The sequence below is a fragment of the Cervus elaphus genome, chromosome 16 (assembly GCF_910594005.1).
Source record: "Cervus elaphus chromosome 16, mCerEla1.1, whole genome shotgun sequence".
Taxonomy (NCBI): Eukaryota; Metazoa; Chordata; class Mammalia; order Artiodactyla; family Cervidae; genus Cervus; species Cervus elaphus.
In genome coordinates, this window is record NC_057830.1 from 35,679,498 (window position 1) to 35,699,121 (window position 19,624).

A 19,624-nucleotide genomic window follows, 5' to 3' on the forward strand; every position below is an offset into this window, starting at 1 on the left:
GACTAGTTGGCCACTAATTCAAACATATACACCAATATAACATAACTGTGGGGTGAATTTGGTCTGCCAGTTTTCCATTTCTGCAATGGAGCATGTATTTGCAACTTTAGATGGCATTTTCCTTTTCAAATTCACATGTCTCTCTCTTTTTTTTTTTAGGTCTGTGAGTAAGAAAGAATCCTTATATAGTGAGGGTCATTATGTCATTGTTCAAAGATTGAGGAGAAATTCAAAAGGCTTTCAGAAATAGCTAGTTCTAATCAATAACTTTCATTTACTGAGCATCTACTATGTATTAGGCTTGTGCCAAGAGTTTTATGTATATCATCGTTAGTTTTAATGTATTAATCCTCAAAACAACTCAGGGAGGTAGATACTATTATTATCACTCACTATTCACAGATACTTGGGAAAATTAAAGCTTAGAGAGATAATGTGTTTTGTCCAAGGTCACACAGCTATGTGAGTGAAGCTAAGATTCAATTCTGGGCAATCTAACTCTAGAGCCATGGTTGGCTCTAACTGCTGTGCAATACTGTCTCAACTACACAAAGGTGCATTTCTGTGTTTTGGAGGCCTTCTATGCATTCACTACAGCATTTCTGAAATCTCTGGACTGCAGCAGAGAACAATGTGATAGTTCTTAAAGGACAAGAGTTTTGAACAGCAATTATTACAAAGTTACCGTAAGGGTCAAATCAAAGGAAATTTGGGCAGTGCTATTAATCATATTACAGTCTACACATTTAGTCACCTAAAAAGGTATTGTTAACAATTGTTCAAAGTTGCACTTCTAGGTAAAACAAGACTGCATTTATCTGCGATTATCTGTTTCTGCTTACCTCTATCTTGAAAAAATTTCAAAGAATGGTAAATTACAAGAACATTACAATGGGACTTCCTTAGTGGTCCAGAGCAGCTTCGAATCTGGTCTGGGAAGATGCCATATGCGGGGCAACTAAGCTTGAGGACCACAACTACCGAAGCCTGAAGCCTGCACACTCTAGAGTCCATGCTCTGCAACAAGAGGCCCTGCTGTGCAACTGCTTGCCACAACTAGAGAAAGCCACAGACAGCAACGAAGACCCAGCGCAGCCAAAAAAAAAGGACAACAAACTCCTACATGCTCCTCACCTAAATTCTCCAAATATAAACATTTTCACAGAACTATACCTTTAATCTCTGCTGGAACTAGAAAGTCTGTCGGGCACTGAATAAAAAAAGCCTCTTAATCTGATAAAGAATATACTCAAATAACTTACAACAGACATCATAGATAGTGGTGAAATATCTATTATTACTACCTTCTATTCAATACTGTACTGGAGGCCTAGCCAGTGTGATATGGCAAGAAAAAGAAAAAAGGTAAGAATTAGAAATAAATTAGAAGAGGACATGATTGTGTACATGCAAAATCCAAAAGAAGCTACAGATAAACTATCAGAAATAAGTAATTTAGCAAGGTTGTGAATACTGGCCAACAAATATCAATTGTATTCCTACATGCCAGCAACAAGCAATTAGAGAATTAAAATTTAAAAGTGGTAACAAGGAAAAAATACCATTTATAATAGCATCAAAAAACACCATACAGCAAGGAACAAATCTATTTAAAGATGTACAAAATCTATATACAGAAAACTATAAAAATAACATTGAAAGAAAACATGACTAAATATAAGGATATACTTTGCTCATGGACCAGAGGCCTCAATATTACAAAGTATCAAATCTTCCCAAACTGATCTATAAATACCAGCTCAGTCAAAATCCCAGGTTTTTTTTTTTTTGCAGATATTGATAACCTATTTCTAAAATTTAAAAGGAAATGCAAATGGCCAAGAATAGCCAAGACAATCCTGAAGAAGGACCATGTTTGAAGAGACATGCTACCACTTTTTAAGACTTGTTAAAAAGGTACAGTAGTTCAGATAATGTGATACTAACACAATGGAACAGAATGAACTTGGAATAACCCATACGCAACATGACTACTTGCTTTAAGACAAAGGCACTGCAGCGAACTGAGAAAAGGATTTCTTGATAAACGATATTGGGTCAAGCGAACATTTGTTTGAAAAAAAAAAAAAAAAAGAGGAATCATGAACCCTCCTTATATTATGATTAAAAAAAAAAATAGGTCCAAGTCAACTATAGTTCTAAATGTGAAAGGTAAAATACCATTATGACCTCAGGATAGACAGATACTTCCAAAACAAGCTATAAAATGTACTATTAACTAAGGAAAAGACTGATAAACTGAACAACATTAAAAATTAGAAATGTCTATTTATTAAGACACCATTTGGAGAGTGAAAAGTGAATGCACAGGGTGTGAGAAACAATATACAAAACAGGCCTTCCCTGGTGGTACAGTAGACGGGAATCTGCCTGCCAATGCAGTGGACATGGGCTCAATCCTTGGTCTGGGAAGATTCCACATGCCTCAGAGCAACCAAGCCCTTGAGCCACAGTTACCAAGCCTGTGCTCTAGAGCTCGTGAGCTGCAACTACTGAAACCATGTGCCTACAGCCTGTGTTCCCTAACAAGAGAAGCTACTGCGATGAGAAACACATGCACTGCAACAAAGGTATTCTTACTCAATGAACAGTAGCCCCCGCTAGCCACAGCTCAAAGCTCACAAGCAACAACGAAGACCCAGCACAACCAAAAATAAATTTTTTAAAGGAGAATAAATTTATTAAAAAAAAAATATATATATATATATATATAAAAAGGTGGTGGTTTAGTTGCTAAGTCATGATCAACTCTTGCGACCCTATGGACTGTAGCCCACTAGGCTTCTCTGTCCATGGGATTTCCCAAGCAAGAATACCGGAGAGGGTTGCTATTTTCTTCTCAAATAAAACAAAGGACTCATATCTAAAATATAAAAGAATTCTTAGTAATCAATATGAAAAAGACAGATGATACAATTAAAAAATAAGCAAAGACTTGAACTGGTACTTCACAAAAGATATCCAAATGGCCAATAAACATATGAAAAGGTGTTCAACCTCACCAGTCATCAGAGAAACATAAATTAAAAGCTCAGTGATATCCAGTTATACATCTACAAAAATGGATTAAAGTTTAAAAGACTGACAATTCCAAGTGCTGACACAAACAGCGCAGTGGGAAATATGACCCTGTTCATGGGAGTATAACTTGGTACAACCATTTTGAACACTGGCAGAATCAACAGAAGCTGAAAATACACATACCTTATTAATCAGCAATTCTACTCCTGAGTTTATTATCCAACAGGAATGAGTACATATATACAGCAAAGCTAGTACAAGGATGTTCTTTACAGAGCATTATTTGTAATAGCCCAATACCAATAACAACACATGTAATCTATTAACTAGAGAATAGATAAGTGATGATACATTACTAAAATAAAATATTGTTCAGGAATGAAAACAAACAAAATACTGCTACATGCAACAAAAGGAGTATCACAGATATAATGTAAGAAACCAGACAAAAATACCACCCACAGGATTTCATTATTTAAAGTCCAAAAACACACAAAATAATCTAAACTGTTAGGAGTCAGGATACAGGTTATATCTCAGTGGAGTGTTAAGAACAGGTTCTGGAAACTTTCAAAATCTTGACCTCGTTGCTGATTACACCAATGTATTCACTTTGTGATGACTCACTGATCTGTATAGTTTTGATCTATATGTATGCTATACTTCAACAAAAAAGTTCATTAAAAGAATTTTAAGCCTCTTATCTCCATTGGAATCAGGAAGTCTGCCAGTCCCTGAATTAGTATGCTGTGGGGCATGTAATGTTTACACTTGCCTGAAACCACTTCAGCTCATGTTTCAGAAACACGGTGAGATCACCTAACTGGTTTATCCTTAGGCACTTCAATTCTTGATGATTGAATTTCTCCTGCTCTCCAATAGCAGCAAAAGACTCAGAGCAGGTGCTGATTGAATGCTTGAAGGGTTGCTCCGTCCCACTAACTTCACAGAGCTCAAAGACAGCTAGATAAATTGTAGTTCAAACTACTTACTTTTTCCTTTCCAAGGCTGAACACTCCTCATCACACTCCAGCCTTGAGAAACAAAGAAAAAATTAAGTGAGAGCGCAGGGTTCACAGCTCCTACTCTGAGTAGCTCAGTTGGTAAAGAACCTGCCTGCAATGCAGGAGACCGGGGTTCGATTCCTGGGTCTGGAAGATCTCCTGGAGAAGGAAATGGCAGCCCACTCCAGTATTCTTGCCTGGTGAATCCCAAGGACAGAGGAGCCTGGCAGGCTACAGTCCATGGAGTCACAAGAGTCGGACACGACTTAGTGACTAAACCACATCACCACTCAGCAGTAAGTTCTTGAATGGTCACCCTAGAGACTGAGCATACTCTGACCAAACAATGGCTGGATGAGGTCCCTCTCAAGGACAGGTGGGCAGGCCTTCGAAAGACTTCAGAGTGTCCTGAGGCTGCTCAGCCCCCCAAATGCTCCCAGCAGCCCTCTGACAGCCCCATCTCCCTCTCTTGACACAGCCACCTCTCTGTTCTCTTGCAGGTTAAAATGTACATGCCCAGGTCTCTGCTTTCTCTGGCTACTATCTGGAGTGAGGCCCAGAAACGCTTCCTCTGGTCTTAGCTGTGTCCTGAGTAGGATTCACTGCACTGGAGTGGCTGTGGCCTCTTGACCTCAGAGGTCTGTTGAATATTGTGTGTGCAAGGCTTTACTGCTGGGGACTGACACAAGTGAATGGTTCCTGACCTCTGGAAATTAAGTCTAATGCGAGAAAGAGGGCACAACTACACATTTTTTAAATTACCTGGCTTGGTGAATTTCCTTCTTAGTAATCAACTTGCTGATCTCCACTGAATCGCCAAGCTGCATGTCTGTTATTTTGGAGGCCATGGAAATGGCAGCTATTCTGAAGTACAAAAAAGAAAGGGAAGAAAGGCACTGCATTTCACAAGAATCTCCTCACACCAGGCACACAAAATACGTCTTTCAAGAAAAATCTACCTCTTGACAATCTGTGTAGCCTTGGAAGTCTATTTATTGTAACTATCCACACGTTTTACGTGGTATCTCAATTAGTCTAAACAGCTTCATAGGAAATGAGGCAATCGATTTCTTAGCACTCCCTTGAACATCTTGGGCCAATGCCCGGGACTCAGTGGGTATTCACAGTCAATCTGATGTTGCACACTCCTGAAGTTCCACCTCTATGACACATCTATGCATCTCTGCATCTCCAAGTTGTTATCTCTGCATCTATTTGTCCATCCATCCTAAAATCTCCACCCCTGTACTCAGATCCCCATGTGACCACACAGGTCCCAAGACTTCAGGAGGCTGCAAAGACAACCCACAGAACAGCCAGAAACCCCCACACTCCAGCTGGAGCAGAGGGCATGGCTGTGCCACCACAAATGGCGGGACACGAAAGCAATTCATGCAACCTCAGGGCATCTGCCCTTCTGATCTCATGGTGAAAGAGGACCAGAGGTAGAGAGAGGGGAAGGAGGAGGAGAAGTAAAATGGTGTACAAATTAAGGTTAGGGAAGGTAATGAGGTACATAAAGCAGTACTTTTCTTTGAACCTGAAAAACTAGACTCAAAATTTATCTAAAAAACTGTCCTTAAAAGTTGCAAAGATCCTATAATAAACTCCGGTATATCCTTTACTTAGACCTGCCGATTGTTAACATTTAAGCAGCACTAACCTTTGATAAGTACTGGATGCTTCTGAGCAAACCATGATTTCCTTTCTTCGTCCACACTCACACTGCAGCTCTATCTGAAATGAGATGAACGTGGAGCAGCTTTCAGCCCACGGAAAACATGTGAATGGGCAGGTTTCATTCTTAAAGCCTCTCTCGAATCAAACCTTGGCAGAGAACAGAGACAGGGAAAGGCTCCTCTCCAAGATGGAGGAGCTAACCACACACGCAAACTGGCAACGTGGTGGCTGACATTCTAGGAGGAAGTGCCAGGTTTACGTGCCCCTTACTGGGCATTATCCCTGTCCTTAATCCTGCCTGAAGGGGCAGGCCTAGAATGAAGTTTCTACCACCAAACCAGAGGGAGACACTTTCACCTTCCACTTTCACCTCCTCAGGGGAGACCTTGCTCCATCCCTCAGAACAGTTAAGTCCCCCACTCACGTGTTCCTGTGGAACCCCTGCAAGGGTGTAACTACTTCACAACCCTTACCTGAGTCACAGGTAATTACCTGAGTAACTAGTTAGTATCTGTCCATCTGATTAATAGAACCATGTGTCTCCTGTTCACTGGTAGATCTCCAGCATCTATATAGCATAACATCTTCTACAACTTAAATACTTGTTGAATGAATGGAGTGGGCAATCAAGAGTCTCTCTTGATAATTCGATCGAAGGGAGACAGAGACTGGTCAGGTGGCAGTGGGTACTTTCTGAACTAAAAGGCCATCTCAAGCTTGGCAGTCAGAGGTCCACCTTTCTCTTTGTTAACTTGCAGTTCCTTGTAACCAACGACCCCGGATTGGGATGTGTGCTTCAGTGCCACTGCAGACAGTTCTAGACTCATCAGCAGCATCAGGACCACAGCCAACACCTCACCTGGAGCCAGGACTACGCACCTTGGCCTTGCAGGCGGTCACTGGGCAGGGCAAGCTGAGGTGGCAGGGTGCCATGCATGGGTGGCCACAGTCGGCTCTGGAGGAGGTGCAGGGCTGCTTGCAGACCTCGTCGCCCAGACATTCTCCTTTGTGACAGAGCCTCTGACACCTGTGCATCCCACACGGCAGCGTGGCGCCGCAGGGCAGTCCACAAGAGATGTCCACCAGGTGACAGGGAATGTTACTTCGTAACTAGGAGAGAAGGAGCCGGGTTCTCATCTCCATTCAGGATCTGGGGTGGGTTTCAACTTCCTACTTAGACATTCTGGAACTTTCACAATTAGTATATTTAAAAAAAAAAAATTTTTTTTTTTTAAATCAGGCTGATTTTTAAAGTCTGAAAGGTTAGTTTGAAAAGAAAACAAACCTGAACTTTATTTAATTATGCTTGTTACAGTTTGAAAGGATTTGTTTTAGCAGCCCACTGTGACTTGCAACATAAACTTCCCAAGGTGAGTAACAGGCATGTGAAACCAGATAACTAGGGAGGATCTGAAAATACTATGACTAACTGGGAGGGTCAGGGGATCTTCTACCTCTGCAAACAGCTAGGGCACTGAGTTGACAGAAGCCCCAGGGGTGGGGGCGCCCTTGGCTCATGGTTTCCCGACTGCTGGCAGGGCAGTTTTATGTAATTAAATACTCAGCTCTCCTCACATCTCCCAACCCCTGGTCTCCATAGTTTTAGATAGCTCTGTCATTAAAAAAAATTAAGAGGCAACAGGCCATGGAACCGCCAAGTCATTTTTTCTTGAAAAATTGCCTTCCCCCAGGATTCCTCACTCTAGGAAAAAGATGCTGGGATTTTACTCCTGTGGGACCAAAGATTACTCTCATGTACCTGCTCAAAGTCTTTTAAGAGCCCTCAAAGAGAGAAGTATACTTCGACTCTGATGAGGCATAACCTTTAATCTTGAAGAGGGCCCCAGAGTCTAGTACATACCTGCTTTGGATTCGGTATTTTGGTGGAAGGTATTCCCAGTCACTAAACACTCACTTACTTTACCACTGGGATGCACACGCTGGGCCCTGTGCTGCTCGCGCCCACATTACCTGCCTATCTTCTCAGCATCCTTCAGGAGTTTACTTATGTTACTTCCTCCAGGAACACCTTCCCTGGGTAGGGGGTACTGAAGGGACCCCCTTCCCACACGGCTGCACCTATAATCGACTGCTCATTCATCTGCTTTCCGCCCCACAGTGAAGGCTCCACCAGGGCAGGGCCAGCCCCTGTTTCATTTCTCAATCACTTGAACCCAGCCAGTTACCTAGTACAGAGCAGGCAAGCAGTAAATATTTGCTGACTGAAGTCCAACAACACAAAGATAACACATGGATCTCTTAGAATGGTTACTCTTAGAGGAAGTAAGATTTCTCAGAGGAAGAATAAATACTAAGGATTATGACCTGAGAACCTCTGACAGGAAGTAAGTGGAGAAAAATATGTCCATCAAGATAAGAATACTGAAAGCATGTTGTCACAGTTGTCAAGAGTTTCAAGAAATGTTGGCCAACATGTTATGAAGTAAAAAAAGCAGGTTACAAAACAATATAGTCTTCATAGAGTAGAGGAGAATATGTAATACCCATGCCTGAAGTCTATACACTAGAATGTTTAAAAGTATTTCTTTCTGGGTAGCAAAGCTATATTAACAGTCTACGATGAATATGCCTTTTTAAAATTAAACAAATTTAAAAATGGTTTCAAAGGGTCTATAGTCAGCAGTGCCAAATACAGCTTAGACGCTAAGAATAAGGATGAAAATCCTTCACGGTAGTGGCAGTGGGGAGGGGCAGGTTAGTGGGGAGGAAGGCGTTTGGCCCATCAGCAGGATGGAAATCTGTGAAGGGAGTAGAGAGCAGGATCGGTGGTAACTGGCAGGGAGCCCACTGCAGTCTTGGGATATTCTCACTGTAACCCTTTTCCCCAGACTGGCAACCCCTCCCCATGCTAGCTAACTGACGCTGTCTCTGAACACAGCTCATGTTCTCAGGGCCTACTGGCTGAGTTTCATTTCACTGTAACCAGATTAAAAATAAGAGCAGAATAGTCTAACAATGCTACTGACTGCATGGTTCCATTTATGCAGCCTCATGAAAAGGCAACAGACTTTGTTAGGGCAGACAACACATAACTGGTTACCGGGGCTGGAGGAAAGTGGACAGTAATTCTGAAAGGACACAAAGGAGTGTTTGGGGGTGAATGACCTGTTACACATCTTGACTGTGGTAGTGGTGACATGACTGTATGACTGCTTTTGTCAAAACTCATAGACTTGCATGCTAAAAAGGGTAAATTTTATTTTATGCAAACTATACCTCAATGATAAAAAAAGAAAAAAAAAAGTGGCAATAGCAAATCTCTGCTTCTTTGGAGCATATTCACTTTGAGAAACAATGAGGCTAATCCTCTTAACGAAATCCAACCATAAACCTCTGGTTGGAACAATGAACAACTTAAGAGAAAGCTTACCTCATGTTTGCCCATGCACCACTTCTGCGTGAGGAAAGTACAAGGAGGGCACTTGTCCTCGCTATGACAAGAATGGTACACTGGAGAGAGAAAGGCAAAATCAGGAATGATGTTCAAACAGCGCCACCCCAACTATTACACATATTGTAATAGCATTTGACATGAACTTTTAAATTTAGGAGCTGGAAGTACTTTCTAAAATGGTCACTGGAAAGTAAAAGTAGTTGGCTTTATACTAAAGGGCTGAAAGATAAGCATGAGAGAAAGAAACCCAGCTGAGGGGGGAGAGACATACAAGCAGAGAAGGGGTCAGCTGGTCCACCCCGTCTCCTGCGGCATGGCCACATGGTCTGTGCACATTCCTCAGTCATGTTTGTGGTCCTACCGTACACAGCTCCCTTCTGTTCAGACATCTTTGTTACTTATCTCATCTAACATGCTTCCTCTGACTCCTTTCAATTTCTTTACTGCCTGGAAGAGGCAGTTCATTCAAGCTCATCCCCTACAGCGAAGCCTTCCGTGGCTGACCCCTCCCTGCCCTGAGCTCTCTTGCTCTCCCTGACCCCTTGGTTCTGAGGCAGACGGCTTGCTGCCATGCTATCTGCCCCATCTCCATGCAATGGCTGGTTGGGCAAATGTACTCAACTACCACCTTCTTCCTCCCAGAAACAACAGAGCCCTGTCCAGGTCCTGGGCTATTGTTTTCTTTCTCTGAACCTCCCTCGATGTCTGATATCATGCTAGATATACAACAAATGCCCAAGAAACGTGAATGCTGAATGAAAGCAGGCTAAAACAAAACAAGTCACAAATGGCTAAGTTCTCACTACGGACCTGGACTTCATCCTAACATCTGCAAGTGACTATAAAGAAGTGAGTGCGAGTGAGTGTGCTGAGTGTCTGCCTGAATACTAACTTCACAGTGGCAAAGACACCTCTCGCAAACTAAGCTGGGAGGGTCATCTTAAGGTCTCCAGGGAAGGGGGGACTTCTCACTTCATAAGGAATTTACTTAATTCTTCTTCACTCTTTAAAAAATTAAGAACTGGTTGTTTTGTCAGTCTCAATCATGTGGCCAGATTTACTGTAAGGATCAAATCTGATGACTTAAGTTATGTCAGGTTTGCCTCTGGGACATGACAAAAAAGGAAATGATGGGCCAGATACAGTCCAGGGGAAAGCCAGTGACTAGACTGTACGGAAAGTGGGTGATGTCAAGTAGCTACTGGTCTGGTGTTTACAGCAGTCTATCACAGGAAAACTGGAAACAAATGTCCAGCAATATGAGACTGACTGAATCAGTTATGGCCTATCCACGTAACAGGACACCCCACCATCATCTAGAAGAATATTTATTGATAAGGAGACAGGTTAAAATTACAGTAATAAGAGAGAAAAAAATCTATTACTTAAAATAAGTTCAATAAAATCCCACTTTTATTTTAGGGAAAAAATGCAAATATATATTTTTGCCCATGGAAAAAGGCCCTAAAAAATCACCAGGCAAGAGTACTGGAGTGGGTGGCCAAGCCCTCCTCCAGGGAATCTTCCCCACCCAGGAATCGAACCCATGGCTCCTGCATTGCAGATAAGATTCTTTACTGCTGAGCCACCAGGGAAGCCCTGAAGACCATCTTGCAGCATCCTAAAACCACAGTGTGAGCAGGCTGTGAGGTGTGGAGGCAACAGATGGGACCCACCTGGATGGTCACATTCATGGACTCTGGCACAGGTCTGGGTACACTCGGGGGGCCTGGTGCCACAGGGAACCGGCGGGTAGATCACTGACGCACCACAGTGGCAGGTTAATTCATCAAAGCCTGGTGAAGCAGCAGGTCAAACAAACCTTCCTGAGTTTAAGATTCGCACACAGATAACTAAGATAACTACAAACACACTTTTTTTGGGGGGGGGGCTGGGCTTGTATTTTTAGAGGCTAATTTTTAGGGGCCGCCTCTTCTTGGAAAAAAAAAAGGTTTTTATTTTATTAAAGCTGTCGGGTAGTGAAGCATTCAATTTTTACTTGCAACAAACTTTTAAGTCCATGAGTCATCCGAGACATTTTTACATGCATTTTATACACAAATGACCTACAGAACAGAAGACTTCCACTAGAGATACAGATCCTTTCTTCCCCTAACTTTTTGGTTAGGAAAATGGATAGAGATTATGAAAGCCACATAGAGTTAAGTTCGGCAAACTCACAGGGGACTGCCAACAAGCAGCTGACGGTGTCACGAGCCCTCCTAACCCTCAGACCCATAGGGAAGTTAGTTCAACTCTGGTCCCAGGTGGAGGCCGGGTCTGCGGCCATGGTTCTCAACTAGGGACCAAGAGTCAGAAGCCCAGGCCCTCCAGGACTCCTCCATTCAATGCTTTTCTCCAGTCAATACCTCCAACAAACAGAGGCTATATAACGTGGTGGAAAGGGTCCTGTAAATACAGTGGGAAATTGAGGCTTCTGGACCCAAACCTACTTCTCACTTGCATAAAGACTGTAGGCAGGTAATTTAACACTTCTGAGATTTCTTCCTTTTGGTCAAAAGCGGATACCAACCTTTGACCTACTTACTTGGAAAGCATATTGTGGGCAAGGGCTAATATATGTGAAACAGCTAGGTAAAGAATAAGAGGCTACATAACTTATCTTTATGGAACTCCATGTGTGGGATTTATAATAAAGCACTGACTCAACTCCTTTTTGAAATATGGTAGATCTAGTATTTTCCAGAGAAGGTATGTTGGGGAGGCGCGATCCAGGCTAATCTTTTAATGGAGCAGTTCTCCAAGTGTGTTCTATTGAGCCCTACGACTCCGGAGTCCAGGAGGTCAGTTGTTTTCGTAATAATACTTAGATACTATTTGCTTTTATCCCTGTGCTGACACTTGCAACTGAGGATACATAAGCAACTGTTGGAAATGCTGCCCAAGGCATTCGCGCAAATCAAGGCAGCAGCACCACACTATAACCACTGCCAAACAAGCAGACAGAAAATGCAAGGTTCACTTAAGTCCTTGATGAAGAAGTAAAAAAAAAACCCTTAAATACATGTCTTTCTAATATTCTGTGGAACAAACTAGGATATCTGCTTAAAGCACTTTTGTTGCACACAAAAATACAGTCATCCCTCAGTGTCCCGGGTGGGGAGGGGGGCTGGTTCCAGGACTCCATGGATACCAAAATCTAAGAATGCTCAAGTCCCTTATATAATATGGTATAGTACTTGCATACGACCTATGCACTTCCTCCTGTATACTTTCTTTTTTTTGGGGGGGGGGGGCTATAATTTTGGATTTATTTCAGAAAAGCTGTTGACATTATCTTGTAAAGTTAGATGCCTACATGCCCTGAAAAGCAATAATTCTACCCTTATGAACAAATTTTAGAAAAATTATTACATAAGTGTACAAGAAGACACATGCAAAAGGCTCACAATAGCAACACCAACAGTAAAAAAATGCTGGAAGCTACACAAATGTCCTTTGACAAAGGAACAGATCAATAAATTATGTTATATTTACTGAATTAAACATTACAAAGCAGTGAAGATGTATGAAACCCAGCTATTTACAAAAATATGGATGCATCTTAAAATATAATGTTGAATAGAAATGTCCTGTAAGACTAGATAAACACAGAACTATTTTTATGAATTTCAACATAAGCACAATTGGATCATATACTGCTTTTGGCTTATACACATATGTCAGAATAATGACATATATAGTTTTCTATAGTAGTGTAGAAACTACTACTATAAAGCTACTTAAATGGTCCACCAGTTTTCTCCAGGAGAAAGCACAGGATAGTCAAGTGTAAACAGGTAGATGAAATTCACATTAACATTTAAGTTCTTAGGTTGCATAACGGCTCCCCTGTATATTTTAAATCATCTCTAGGTTACTTATAATATCCAATATAATATAAATGCTATGTAAACAGCTGCCAGCAGTTTTGTTTTTGGAACATTCCAGAATTTTCTCCCCTTGAATGTTTTCAACCCATGGTTGGTTGAGTCTATGGATATGGAGCCCACAGATAGACAGCTGTCTGACCACTGGTGGTTTTAAAGAACTGCACTTTTCTGAGTTCTGAGCTGAATCAACTTTTTTTCATAACACACCATTTTGCCTGAAAAAGTAACCAACAAACTATGATTATTTAGACTTGGCTATTTCGGCAGATAATCAATCAAAAATTAACAGTGAGCCTGTCATTTCAAGAAAACCAACTTTGTTGCCAATGATAACATTCAAGCTTTCAAATGAAAACAAAATTTTGGAAAATATGCACTTACCACTAAGACCTTGACAACTTCCTAATACTTTTCCCAAGACTTTTCTAATGAGATTGGTAGTATATTAAGGAATGTGAGTTTTTAATGTAACACTAACAGGCCCATCTTAGAATCACTGCCTACAACCCCAGATTAAGGGACCACAGAGCAGCTACTTTCAGCTGTTCTGCCCATAGATTCCACGAGTCAGCACTGCTGAGTCTCCCCACCCAACTGCCATCAGGTCTCAGTCAGAGTCTCCCCAAGAGCCTGAACAGCTGTGGAAGCTCTTCATCGGAGGTTTGAGCTTTGAAACCACCAATGAGCGTCTGAGCAGCCATTCTGAGCCACAGGAAACGCTCACAGACTGTGGTAATGAGGGATCCAAACACCAAGCGCTCCAGAGGCTTTGGTTTGTCACATGCGCCTGTGGAGGGGGTGGATGCGGCCATGAGTGCAAGGCCGCACGCGGTGGATGGATGAGCTGTGGAACCCACAAGGGCCGTCTCAAGAGAAGATTCTCAAAGACCCGGTGCCCACTCAACTGTGAAAAAGATTTTTGTTGGTGGCATTAAAGAAGATACTGAAGAACATCACCTGAGAGATTATTTTGAACGGTATGGGAAAACTGAAGTGACTGAAATCATGACTGACCGAGGCAGTGGCAAAAAGAGAGGCTTTGCTTTCACAACCTTTGATAACCGTGACTCTGTAGACAAGACAGTCATTCAGAAATACTACACTGTGAATGGTCACATCTGTGAAGTGAGGAAAGCCCTATCTAAGCAAGAGATGGCTAGTGTTTCATCCAGTCGAAGGTCGAAGTGGTTCTGGAGACTCTGGTGGTGGTTTTGGAGGCCGTTTTGGGGGGAACAACTCTGGTCAAGGAGGAAAACTTCAGCGGTGGAGGTGGCTTTGGTGGCAGCCGTGTTGGTGGTGGATATGCTGGCAGTGGGGATGGCTATAATAGATGTGATAATGATGGAAGCAATTCTGGAGGCGGCAGAGGCTACAGTGATTTTGGCAATTACAAGAAATCAGTCTTCAATGTTTGGACCCATGAAAGCAGGGAACTTTGGAGGCCGAAGTTCTGGCCCCTATGGTAGTCAAGCCTTAGCCAAACCATGAAACCAAGGTGGCTATGGTGGTTTCAACAGCAGCAGGAGCTGAAACAGTGGCAGGAGGTTTTAATTACTGCCAGGAAACAACCCTTAGCAGGGGAGGAGAGCCAGAGCCAGAGAAGTGACAGGAAAGCTACAAGTTACAACACATTTGTGAGCTCAGCCAAGCACAGTGGTGGCAGGGCCTAGCTGCAACAAACAAAACGTGTTTTAGATACTACTCATGTATATGGGCAAAAACCCCCAAGGACTGTATTTGTGACTAATTGTATAACAGGTTATTTTAGTTTCTGCTCTGTGGAAACTGTAAAGTACCCCAACAAAGGATTTTTTTTTCCCCAACAAAGGATTTTAATGCAGTTTTTTTTTTTTTTTTTTTTTTTTTGCACCCAGGCTGTTGATTGCTAAATGTAATAGTCTGATCATGATGCTGAATAAATGTCTTTGTAAAAAATATGCTGTGTGTAAAGCTAGTCTATTTTGAAGTCATTTTGGTAAACTACCCAAACAGCGTGAAGTTAGAATTCCTTTACGGTGATGCCAGGTTCCATTAGAAATTTATTTACAACTGGCTTGGGTGGAGAAGCCATTATCTTCAGAAACCTTGGTGTAAGTGAAGTGACAGTTACTGTTTTGTGACCTGGAGTTGGTAATGGAGTTTTTTGGTTATTAATATGATTGTTGGCATATCCAATGTAAAATGTCTAAACTGAACTATGTCACCACATAGTTCTAGATGAGAATGAAGCTTGTGTATCATCCATTATCATGTATAATCAATAAAAGTTTTAATACTCTCTTAAAAAAAAAACAAGGTTTCAATATACCTGAAATACTAAGGCTTATTAATTCAGGAATCTAAGAAAGTTGACTGCCCAGGATCTATCATGCCTGACTTTCTAGAAAACTCTTATGATAAAGTATACAGTGAAGACACTTACTAGCTTGCCAGCACGTCTGACAGTTTCCACGATGACAAGGTTCTTCACATCTATGAAGGCCACAGCGGAGTTTCCTCCCACAAATCAAAGGACACTTGTGCTCCTTATCCTAGGAAGACAGGTTCATACATACTTATTTTTCTGCATGCTGGGATCTTAGTTTCTTGACAAGGGATAGAAGCTGTGCCCCCTGCAGTGGAGTCCTAACCACTAGACTGCCAGGGAATTCCTAAGAGATTTATTTATATTTGCTTACAAAATTATCTCCATTTTACATTTTCCATAAACAAGATTAACAAAGAAGCTCTCCACAATTACAGATTGCATGACGTCTGAAGCATTAGCTTCAAAATAATCAGGGGAGGGGTAGTAGGTGGGGATGTGGATGAAACAAGATTAGTCATGAGCTGATCACTACTGAAGACAGATGTTGGGCATATATGACACACACTTCTCTCAGCTTTTATCTATGTCTGAAGTACTCAATAAGAAGTCTTTAAACTTTCAAACACTGGCTTATAAATAGGTCTTTATCACTCTTCACACTGTCAATATAAATGCCAAATATAACAATTATGTATTACATACATATACATGTGTGTATATACATGTACTTTTCCATTAGTATACTGTGTTACCTTGTTCACACACACACAATAACACAGTACCCACTGCCAGGTAATGCTGACTCTATTTAGTTTCACAGACGTGAATATTTCAGATAACTGAAACTTGTTCCTTTAAAAACTGCCACTCTCATTTTGCCCACTGATCTGACCCAAGGAGTATATGAAACTTGAATCCTGAGTTCAAGCGAGTCTGTGTGCGGCGACAGTACATAGTCTCCTGCAGATGACGACACACTCACCCAGCGGTCTTGGGCTCTGGGGCCTGAGGCCCTTTTTCTTCTTTCCCTTCCTCCATGGAGCCATAGGCCAACTTCCTGACCTGGCTGAGGACTAAAAAGGCCCAGCCTGTCTCTCTGGCAGCATTCTGACTGGTGCTCAGGGGCCTCTCCCAGTGATTTCCAAATCTGGGCTGCATTCTTATACGGCTGAGGCTTCCAGAAACCCAGTCCCTAGATGAATGCAATCTGACTGTACCTAATGATCGATCCACTTACCACACAGCATATCTCATTACATTTATGCCGTCCACATAACCGCTTCTTGTTACACCTCTTGTCGCACATAAATGTAGCATCTGCTATGACAATTAAGAAAAAAAAGTTAAAGGATATGAACATTCATTCAACAAATATCTGTGTGACTACAAGCTGAAGAAATATAAATGTAACAATGTGAACTAGTTGTGGTGAAAGTACATATTTAAGTAAGATCATTTTTCACTTGTCAGTCAAAAAAATAGAAAACAGGAAGACTGTTCAAGTGTCCATTGATAGATGAATGGATAAGGAAGATGTGGAATATATGCAGTGGAATATTACTCAGTCATTTAAAAAATCTTGTCATTTTTGACAGCATGGATGATTCTAGAACATAGTTATACTAAATGAAATAAGACAAATACTGTATGATTTCACTTATATGTGGCAACTAATGAACAAACATAACAAAACAGAAATAGTATAGATACAGACAGAAAACAGATGGTTGCGAGAGAAGGGTGGGGTGAAGAAAGAAAATAGGTGAGTGAGATTAAGAGAAACTTCCAGTTACAAAACCAACGATTCATGGCTATTAAATGTACAATGGAGGGAATATAGTCAATAACTAAGTAATATCTTTGTATGGGGATATACTGAAACTAGACTTATTGTGGCAATCATTTTGAAATGTACAGAAAAAACACTATGTTGTGTGTAATGGGCACTAACATAGTGTTGCAGGTAAATTATATTTCAAAAACAAACTCATAAAAGAGTTCCCATTTGTGGTTATCAGAGGCAGGAGGTGAGGAAGGTGGAATTGGATGAAGGGAGTCAAAAGGTACAAACTGCCAGTTATAAGATACATAAGTATTAGGGAAGTGGTGTACAACATGATAAACAGAATTAACACTGCTGTAGTTATATACGAAAGTTGTTAAAGAGTAAATCCTAAGAGTTCTCATCATAGACAAAAAATGTTTGCTATTTCTTTCATTTTGCAACTATATGAGATGATGAATATTCATTAAACTTATTATAATAATCATTTCATGATGTATGTAAGTCAAATTATTATGCTGTATACTTAAAATTTATACAGTGCTATACATCAATTATATCTTAATAAAATTGGAAGAAAAAAAGGAAATAGGAAGACTGGGTAAAGGTGTAGAGAAAAGGTACACTCAGTGGATAGGAGAATAAACTTTTGGACTACATATGTATCTATCAAAAATCTAAGTGGTGGGATTTCCCTGGTGGTCCAGTGGTTAAGACTCTGGCTTCCACTGCAGGGGGCACAGGTTCAATTCCTGGTCGGATCCCACAGGCTGCTGGGTGCACCCAAAAAAAATTTTAAGTGGTAATTCCATTTTAAGGAATCCTCCCTACAGATACGCTTCTGAAAGTAGCTAGGACACCAAAAGCACAAGCAACAAAAGAAAAATAAATTAAACTTGATCAAAATTAAAAGCTATTGTGCATCAAAGGATACCATCAAGGAAAAACAACAACATAATGGGAAAAAATACTTGCAAATCAGTTATCTCATAAGGGTCTAGGGTCCAAAATGTAGAAAGAACTCTTTCAACTCAATCACAAAAAGACAACTCAATAAAAAAGGGGTAAAGGAATAGACTTTTCCAAAGAAGATATACCAATGGCCAAATACATGAAACAATGTCCAACATCATTAGTTATTAGGGAATGCAAATTAGAACCACAATGCTTTATCATTTCATACCCACTTAGGATGACAGTAACAGTAATAATAATAATAGTAAAAAAACCAGAAACTACCAAGTGTTGGAGAGGATGTGGAGAAACAAACCCTCAAACATTCCTGGTGGGAATGTGAAATAGTGTGATGGCAGTTCTTTTAAAAATTCTACCTCTAATCAACATATAATCCAGCAATTTCACTCCTAGGTACATACCAAAAGAATTTATAACAGGTACTCAAATAAAGGGGGCAGCAGAGAAAGAGATGGTTAGATAGCATCACTGACTCAATGGACATGAATGTGAGCAAACTCCAGGAGAGAGAGTCGAGGACAGAGGAGCCTGGTGTGCCGCAGTCCGTGAGGTCGCAGAGTCAGGACACGACTTAGTGATCGAACAATGACAACTCAAACAAAAGTTTCTGTACAAATGTTCATAGCAGTACTAGTGGCAATAGTCAAAAGAAGGAAACAAAATTAAACATCCATCAACAGATGAATGGATAAACAAGCTATGGTATACACATACAACAGAATATTATTCAGTCATAAAGAGGAATGAAGTATTGATATGTGCTACAAGGCAGATGAACCTAAAAACATGCTAAGTGAAAGAAGCTAGAGACAATATGTAAAGGTTACATATTATATAAAAAACTCAGAATTAAATCCAGAGACAGGAAGCAGATTAGCAGTTGCCTGGGGCTGGGGTTGGGGTAAGGGGGAGTGAAAATATACAAAGGGTTTCCTTTTGGGATGCTGAATACACTTTAGAATTGATAGAGGTGATGGTTTTACAACACTGTGAAGGCACTAAATGCCACTGAATTGTATAATACACTTTAAAATGTTTCATTCTATGCTTTGTGAATTTTATCTTAATAAAGGTGTTGAAGGCGCTCAAGTGTTTAAATGGCATATCCACATACACAATGCCCTCAAGAGGGACAGCTATACATACTGACATGGAAGAATATCTTTGATATATTGTGGAGGGGGAAAAGATCAAGTTCCAGACAGTATGTTTAGTAAGAATTTAAGTAGGGGAAAAATAAAACCATACCAACACATGTATACATTGGTATGAATATAGAAAATATCTGGACCTATCCTTGACAAATTACTGAGGCAGTTTTATCAGGGGAGTAGAACTAGGAGGGGAAAATGGGGATGAGGGTGTACTTTTACTTTATATATTTAACATCTTATTAAATTTTTAAAATTACTAAAAAGTGTACTAATACAGTAAGTTTTCAAATTATGCCTTTTAATCACCAAAATTTTGACTGTGGTTTTGAGGAAGTTACTTTTGGTTACTTCAAGTATTCAGATATTTGAA

The 19,624-nt window shown here is 40.8% G+C and overlaps 1 protein-coding gene across 2 annotated transcripts in view; it reads right to left on the reverse strand.

Annotated features, from left to right (window-relative positions):
- Positions 1-19,624, reverse strand: part of NFX1 (nuclear transcription factor, X-box binding 1) — a 70,513-nt gene that overhangs the window by 7,194 nt on the left and 43,695 nt on the right. The window contains exons 12-19 of one of the 2 annotated variants that reach the window (XM_043927390.1): positions 16,580-16,659; positions 15,457-15,565; positions 10,818-10,937; positions 9,118-9,197; positions 6,606-6,836; positions 5,710-5,783; positions 4,809-4,910; positions 4,035-4,076 (exon numbers count right to left, since the gene is read on the reverse strand). In XM_043927390.1, the coding sequence (XP_043783325.1) occupies positions 4,035-4,076; positions 4,809-4,910; positions 5,710-5,783; positions 6,606-6,836; positions 9,118-9,197; positions 10,818-10,937; positions 15,457-15,565; positions 16,580-16,659 (838 nt within the window). Of the gene's footprint in view, positions 1-4,034; positions 4,077-4,808; positions 4,911-5,709; positions 5,784-6,605; positions 6,837-9,117; positions 9,198-10,817; positions 10,938-15,456; positions 15,566-16,579; positions 16,663-19,624 lie in introns of both variants that reach the window. The other variant, XM_043927389.1, reaches the window with a different exon arrangement.